Genomic DNA, 8299 nt, shown 5'->3' on the forward strand with positions numbered 1-8299 from the left:
TTGTTCGATGATACTGACCACACGTACCATGAATCTGTTAATTTGTTAAGATTGTAATGGAATTACTTTTATCAAATGGTTAAAAACGAAATTCGGTTAGTTCGCTGATTTTTCATTTTCCCACGGACGTCGTACGACTGTACAACTCCAATGATAAACCTTCGACTTCGACTATGGTTGCGACGAAATAAATCCATCGGAATATTTCTATTAAGATTGAAATGACACACGAACGAGAAGGAAATTTAAATCATGATTTCGAAAGATATTTAATAACATTCAATATTGCTTTCACTCAGTCGAAAATGTTATCCGAATGCTCTACGATTCGCGATGTGTCCATATGACCGCTGAAAAATAAAAATAAATCATTTAGTCATGACATGAACGGACGCAAATTTTATATAGAGACAGCCTACATCATCAGGAGCAGATCATGGATGTATAATCTAGTTGAATATATCCATTGACAGATGGATAGACGCTAGGGCACTAGAAGCAGGTACTCCAGTAATTTCCCTGTATGTTTACTACCACAGTCGATTTTTGAGGGTTGTTCTGTTTTATCAGTTCAGAGAATCCGTTTGCCTCGAATCTATTATTCGTCGCATGACTTGTTGAAGACTCCAAAACCTCCTTTCCGTCGAGGTGGCGCGATTCGGATTTTGTGTGGAGCCAACCGGAGATTTCGGATGGAGATTTTTGGAGGTCATGATGATAGACTATGATGTATTCGAATCATCTGCATTCGTTAGGAAAATGTAACCAATAATATCAGATTTCGATAAAATGGTGATTCTAAATGCAGCAAACATTTGTTACTGTGTTGCCGGTACCTATAAATCTTATATTGCCAACGATGTTATAAAGGTTATTCGATATTTCTTGAAAAATCTATCAACTTACGCGCACTTGTCATCCTGACTCAAATCACATTCACAGCATACTTTGTCACAAACCGCCGATTTTGGGACCTTCTTGTCGACACAGTAACTGTTTCCAGAAGGGTATTCCTTGGAACCCTCGGGACAACTGCTGTCTTCACAAGTCACAGTTGAATCAGCCGCGAAATCCACTGATCTCCTCTTACTTTTCAACTCCTTAAAGTCGCAGCGACCACAATAGATATGGTTGATCAAACCGATCAACACCAACAACCCGATTACGCAAGTCTTTCCCACCATTCTTCTCAAAGTTTATCTGAAAATGATGAATATTCACTTGAAATCAGTGTACATTTACTGATTCTTAAAAATGAACCAAAAAGTATGACGATTATTGGTCGATATCTGCGAACGCATAATTGTGGTTATCATATATATTTCCAATATCGATTTCCAATCATATACAATCTATCGCCAGACACTCGTCAGAATTCGAATGACTAAAACATATCGCAAACGCCGGCTGAAAGTACAACGAGTTCGGACACGTGCCAGTATAGTACTGCCCTCGAAAGCGTTTCGCGAAAAAAACAGTTGATACCACCGACTGGAATGCAGGAATCGTCATGCGAGAAAATTACTTTTACACGCATGCCTATTTTAACCGGTGACTTCACAGGCACTCGCCGATGGGCTTGGGATACAGGTCCTGGGGTTTTTGATAGTGTATCTGTGTTTTGAGTGGTTATTCTGCAATAAATGCGAGAAAAAAACGTCTTGGTACTGTTACGTTTAAAAGATAATGGCCGCTGGCTCCACACACGGCGACCTCACAAAATACTGAACAAACTTCGTTTTTCAATCTAAAATCAAAACTTTTATTTTATATGACACTTACTAGTGATATGACAGTTATATATCCTCTTATTCCATCCGACTGTGAGACACTATCAATTTGTGAAACGTCTTTAGTAATATAAAAGAAAAGGAAGTTGACGAAGCGTGAGCGTATAGGAAAAACTTTACAGGCGTTGAGACGGCAACACTAGGTCACCGAACGTCGTTCAACCGCTGAGTGACGACTAAATATAACCACTCAAAATACAGATACACTATCAAAAACCCCAGGAACTGTATCCCAAGCCCATCGGCGAGTGCCTGTGGTGACTTCCAGATTTGCTAATGGTCGGTAGGTAAAAATCTTCAACAGACTGTACGAACAGTTGCTCAAATATATATTTTTATCTACACCTAAACATTTCATCTTAGGCTGAATTTATTTTTCATATACGTCAAACGAATATTGTGTTTCTTCTCGACTTAAAATCTTTGAACCAATAGCTAGAAAATCCCAGCTGAAAAGGAGCTCCAATTTAGTAATTTCATTTTTCCCGTCGGTGAAGAATATCACTGTCTACTTGTTTGTCCTCGAATAACTGAGTTTGGAAAAAGTATCATAGCGAAACATATGATGAAAAACGTTCAGACATAAGATACCGTTAACTGATAAATCATGAGGACAAAGTAGCAAGATGTCGACATGTAAAATTTCCCAGTAGTAGTGATAAGCATTATCACGAATTTGTGATTAAAATTTGAATTGTCCGAAAATAGGAAAATTGACATGTAGAAATTTTCATTCGCAGAGAAGCCTAGTTTTTCTTTCTATAATCAGGCATTTAACTTAGTATGTTCGTATTCAATGTGAGTTATTACATTTTAAGCTTCCTTATCCAGTCCATTCTAATCGGGAAAATAAAGCTATATATTTTGATGTTTACTCATCGAAAAGCGGTATATTTGTCGCATTGACACTTTGCTGATAACGTGCCCAAATATGCCCTGGTACTAACAATGATTTAACACCGAACCCGAGTTGTTGTTTGTGGCGTTTCAATTCCACAAATATCAAATTTCCTGGGAACGTTTAAAACAGTGAACATTAAATTCACTTGAGGCATATAGTAGACTGTGCTTACGCGTTGGCTAATTTTCAAGGAACGAAATCTCTACACCAGTCGTAGATCAGAAACCACAGCTGTAACTGCAATGCATTTTACCAATCTTTTATTCTTTCGAACGTAAATCCACCTGTTTGTGAGCAGAAATCCACCTGTTTGTTAGCAGAAATCCACCTGTTTGTGATTGGCATTCGGAGAACGAAAATGATACATGTGAAATCGATTTTCATTCCAGAGATATTTCCAAAATGTAGTGCTTAGCGTATAATGGTGATTTTATAACGCCAATACGATGGCAAAACGGTAAAATAAAATTGAATGAATGAATGAATGAATGAATGAATGAATGAATGAATGAAATGCTTTTTTCAAATATAATCCACAGCATAGTGTACAAAAGCATAATACAAATTCTGCTAAATTAGACTTGTAGGTGTCTGAAGAAACTTAGAGATAGTTTATATAAAACAGGTCCCTCAAAAGAGGAAGGTGAAGAAGAAAAAAAAATGAGAAATGTAATAAGAAATACAATTGGACCTGTATTCAATTTGTTTAAGGTTCCGTTATTTTCATAGTGTAAATACACGACTCGGCAATTCTTTATACAATGTACTAGTATTTCACTTGTGCTGCACTAACTGGGGTGAGCTCTGTAGACTAGAACCTACATATACCTACGTAAGATGTTTTCCGTACTTATAATGCTGAGGGTAACTAAAACGGCGTCCTGCGACACCGTGGTCAAAATATCCATAGCTGTAGCGTCAAAACAAAGGGATACCGGCAAGGCTACTAAGGGATGCGAGGATTCAACAATCCTCCTCCAGGATTTCTAGTGGCACTGGGTTACCACACTAAATTTCTTCTACATTTCAATAAATTCGAGTAAACTTTTCCGATTAGTTAATCAATTTTCAGTGAAATCAATACCATTCACTGAGTGAGAGAGGGAGTTATATGTCTATCCGATGGATTATATCTGCCGGATTTGCAAGCTAAAAATTGGGTTCAAACGGAATTGAACTGATTTTCACTTCGGCTAAGAATGGAATAGTTTATATCTCTCTTAAGCCGGGCGCATACTAGGCGATTTTTAGTCGCCAGTAGAAAGATTTAAATCGTCGGCGATTTTTATGAGAATCGCCGTCCGTTGTCAACGACCGCACATTAGACGATTTTTATCGCCGAATCGCAGGCATCCCCACTTGCCGGAGCTTGATTCCCGTCCACTGGAGCTCACGCTAACACAAACCCTTGCCGCACACCCTCATTATCTATAGTATATTAGATTGCCCATTTCTTGGCCGGACAGCGTTCACCAGTCTATATTTCAGTCCACCAATCAGATGCGTGGTAATTATATAGAACAAACCTGCCGGGAAAAATCAATGCATCTGTTCGGCTAGATATTATATAGACTGGAGGGCAATGAGTGTTAACCTGTCCGCCCAAGAATCTTGGCTTTTTAACCATTATTATGAAGGGTGTGCGGCCAGGGTTTTTGTTGACGTGAGCCCCGACGAGTGGAAATCTAACCCTGACAATCAAGGATGAATCACAGGTCGTAAAGTGGTGCCACATGATTACAAAATGGCCGCATTTCATTTTCGGCTGTGGGGGTCGCCATTTTGTGAATGCACATGATTTCTATCTTGGCGCTGATTGGCTGTTTTTAAATGGATTCGAAGCGATTCGTCGCTAGTAGCCGCACACTAGGCGATTTGCTGCCGATCTTGTCGCCGAATATCTAGCATGCCAGATACTGAGCGATCTTGTCGCCGGCGACGATTTGTCGGCCGACAATGGTTGCCAGTGACCGCGCACTAGGCGATTTCTCGGCGATTTTGTCGCTTGCGACGAAAATCGCCGAGAAATCGCCTAGTGTGCGCCCGGCTTAACCAAACTTTGGTACATAGAGGTAACAAGAATTTATACCAATAGAAATGTATCAATTTTCAAAACGTAGGAAAAAGAGACACGGAAACAAAAAATTCACATAAGAATAGAATTATGATTGTTATTATTATTATTATTCTTATTATTATTATTATTATTATTATTATTATTATTATTATTATTATTATTATTATTATTATTATCACTATCACTATTACTATCATTATCATTATCATCATTATTATTATTATTACACATGGTTCACTTGAGTAATTTGAGCCCGAAAATAACCCGGTGATTGTTGCGTGTTGCCGGTACGTATCCAATCGAATAGGTCTTGTTGATAGACTGTGAACGATAGGTATAGATAGCCACACAATACAATCCTTTCCATAATAGCCATCCGTACATGAAGTAGGTTAAGCCACTGCTATTTGATATTTTCATTTACTGTCGTTCGTTTCGTATCGTAAAATAATTAGCCGCGATCATACGGAAACGATTTGGCCCGGGCCAAATTGACATGGATCAGGCTCGGGCCAAATTTGGCCCATTTGGCACCCGTGTGAACAGTTGTTCCGGGCAAAAATGCTTGTGTGATCGCGGCTAGTCGTCGAATACCGTTGACGGGTTACATATAGACTTTAGGTCTATTACTGTGTGCACTAGAACTGAAACCGGTAGAATTCTACTCGGGATTGGCGCAAAGTAAGAGGTTGTGAAATACCATCTACGTAATAATCGTTGAAATATTGTTCCTGGTCAGTCCGAAATTCTTACTACAGCGTTATTATCCGACGGCTGTTAACGGCATGCCCACAAGAAACCAATATTATGAATGTTTTTTGGAAATCTTGCTGTGAGTCAATATGAGCAGCTACGTAGAATCGCTGCCATCCCTTTTAGTGGTCTGTTAACGCTAACATTTTCCAACATCCTATCAAAACATCTACATCTAACTCAGTAAGGAACGCCATAACGTTTAGTTATCAATGTCACCATATAATAGAAAGTTGCACTTATTTGAGAGAAGTAGGGTTTTTAAAGTATTCAAGTAAATTTGTGAACTGGTTCTAGAATGGGAGAACTCGTACACCCGGCCTAATTGGAGCTGAAATTACCTGTGCACAAACCGCTCTTTAACTCAAGAAATAACAACGATATTGAACACATCAAACACGACACAGTCACAACAGAGCGCCAGCGATGAGCGACATGAAATCGGATACACCAGTTAACGATGCTTCGAGCAGTTATGATACTAAAAAACTTTTAATGTTATGGTACTTACGTATATCTCCTCTAGCGTTATGAGTATGCTACATCAATGTTATGGGAATTAAAACCTCCACAAGTGTTGTGTCAACTGAATCTCCTCTAGTATCCCTATTCTAATAGTTCACTAAATGCTGTACTGTCGGATCTCCGGTTACTGAATCCTCGACTGGCTTCCTCGTCCAGTTAGATATCATGTACTAATAATCTTGAATGGTCACGCTTTATTGCTCTTATCTTTATTTTCTTCGACTAACTACATTCCTCGACTTCTACTAACAAAACCTTTTACATTTTGTGCATCCCTCAAATTCCTAAGCCATTACCTCGCCCTCTTCTGACCTTACCCTATTTGATATGTTCAGTCCCTGCTATCTCCTTTCTACTCCCTCCTCACCAACCTTCCTATATAAGTCTATGTGTTTAATTATAGTAGTAAATAATTGCATTTCTAACTTCCCAACAGACTCCCACCTTGTGATTTGATCCACTTATCCACTTACTTGGCTCAATAGAGCTGCTCTTTTTTCTATTTACAGCTACAATTACCAATTACGCGAAAAAGACAATTAGTGGGGAAACTCTATAACACGCCTGGCCTGGAGAAGAGCAAGGGAGCATCACTAAATTTCTATAGTTGCGTCAATTAGAATAACTGTCGTATTGGATTTAACCCTACCCAACTCCCCCCCCCCCCCCCGGTTTGTCTAGACAAATGCCAAAGTTGGAACTATTGATTTTCTAATGAGAGACCACGGACAAAGATGAGACATCTCACGAGTGTATTTCGATCACAACTTTTAATTGAAAGATATATTAGTAAAATTACATGTGGAAAACCTAAACTCTAATAGACTTTATAAACAAAATCAAATATATCTAAAATACCAACAGCATCTAAAAAAGAGACGGTTAAATCTACTCTGCTTGTAATGTATATATATTTGAAACTGCAATGCAATTCAATGTTATCTTGCACCGCAATAAATCGATAGTTCGGCAGTCGTGATGAATCTACAGGAGGCCTTAACCACCCCTTCCGCGAGTTATTCTTATTGAAGTAACTATCGACATTTTGAGATGCTACCTAACTTACGTATCTACATCGGGCAACCTATTGGAAGAAGTATTTCGAAAACCGAAAGTGTAGCTAGTCTGCAGTAACATCCAGTTATTGAATTTGTGGAAACGAATTAACAATTTCGATTACAACAAAAAGCATGTTATTCTAAAAGAGAAGCAAAAGCATCACATGATCGTTTGTAATAGTTTGCTAATATTTACCTTTCCTGGTCTTTTGATACTTATAAACAAGAATTTAATGAGTAATAACGTATATGTCGGTATATCACGTTTAATGATCAGTTAATTCACGAAATATTTAGGCCTCGCAAAACAGTTGCTTATTTCCAATCAGTTTCATTTTCCGCACGGGTCAAAAAAGGTCGTCCTCAAAAAATTAAAATTTGCATACGGCAAGCAAAATGCTGATTTCATTTCTATTTTCTACAAAAAAATCACTCGCGCACGCATCCAGATAATCTATCTAATCGATTTTTTGCAGTCAATCACCAAATGTTACTATGGCAGGTGAGTATCGCGTGACGAAGTGCTTTCCATCTTGATTCCAGGTCGATGAACTTAAATTTCCCCAATTAGAAAAATAAAAAATAGTCGCCCTCGACACTTTTGGAATACGGAATAAGACTTTTTCTTTCTGTCTTTTTTTCTTTAAAAAGGGATGTAAAGATAAAAACCTGCCACTCTCGTCACTTTTTCAAAACAGGGTTGATGAGAAACGAGGGTATTTCTTTGTGTTCCCTTACATGCCACAACAATCTCGTAATTGAACGGTGATTAATTCAAGCATATTCAGTTTAATATAATGAATCATATGATCTTCCAGGATGTTCAATTGTGAATATTGTGACGTGTGTGGGTACGTAAACACTCCATACATGGGTTTCGTGGAATGTTGTGACGCATGAATGCGTCACAATCCGTGAATGTGTGGTAAAGGGTGCACACGTTACTAAACAGTTAACAATATTAAAAGGGAGGGAATATAGTGAGGTTTTAGAGGCCGTAGAGTTTTAGAGGTTGTAGAGAGAAAGGAGTCAAAGTTTAGCTTTGGGAAGATTGTAGTGAAACAGAGAGGAAAAGCATGAGCTGTATAGACAAACTGTATATATCCGTATACGTACGAACAAATAACACAAGTAAGAAGATTTACCAACACTGCACACAACTCTGGAGGCACATATTCAGCAACCATAACAATTG

General features: G+C 38.4%; 1 protein-coding gene across 4 annotated transcripts; it reads right to left on the minus strand.

Moving 5' to 3' along the window:
* Positions 1 to 229: 229 nt before the first annotated feature.
* LOC141907594 (uncharacterized) lies at positions 230 to 7324 on the minus strand. Of its 4 annotated transcripts, XM_074797285.1 has the most exons (4): positions 6520 to 6567; positions 2864 to 2975; positions 907 to 1200; positions 230 to 350 (listed from the first exon to the last, which is right to left on the minus strand). In XM_074797285.1, the coding sequence occupies exons 3-4, from the start codon at positions 1182 to 1184 to the stop codon at positions 296 to 298; spliced, it is 333 nt and encodes a 110-aa protein (XP_074653386.1). In that variant the 5' UTR covers positions 1185 to 1200; positions 2864 to 2975; positions 6520 to 6567; the 3' UTR covers positions 230 to 295. The 4 variants fall into 4 exon arrangements, with proteins under 4 accessions (XP_074653386.1, XP_074653388.1, XP_074653389.1 ...); XM_074797287.1 differs by lacking the exons at positions 2864 to 2975; positions 6520 to 6567 and adding an exon at positions 7301 to 7324; XM_074797288.1 differs by lacking the exon at positions 2864 to 2975.
* Positions 7325 to 8299: the final 975 nt, after the last annotated feature.

Source organism: Tubulanus polymorphus, chromosome 6, assembly GCF_964204645.1.
Source record: "Tubulanus polymorphus chromosome 6, tnTubPoly1.2, whole genome shotgun sequence".
NCBI lineage: Eukaryota > Metazoa > Nemertea > Palaeonemertea > Tubulaniformes > Tubulanidae > Tubulanus > Tubulanus polymorphus.

Bases quoted from the DNA above. Each gene is read 5' to 3' on its own strand.
- LOC141907594 (XM_074797287.1), bottom strand. From the start codon at position 1,184: ATGGTGGGAAAGACTTGCGTAATCGGGTTGTTGGTGTTGATCGGTTTG. The intron at 351-906 runs GTAAGTTGATAG...TTTATTTTTCAG, and splicing joins AGTCAGGATGACAAGTGCGC to CGGTCATATGGACACATCGC.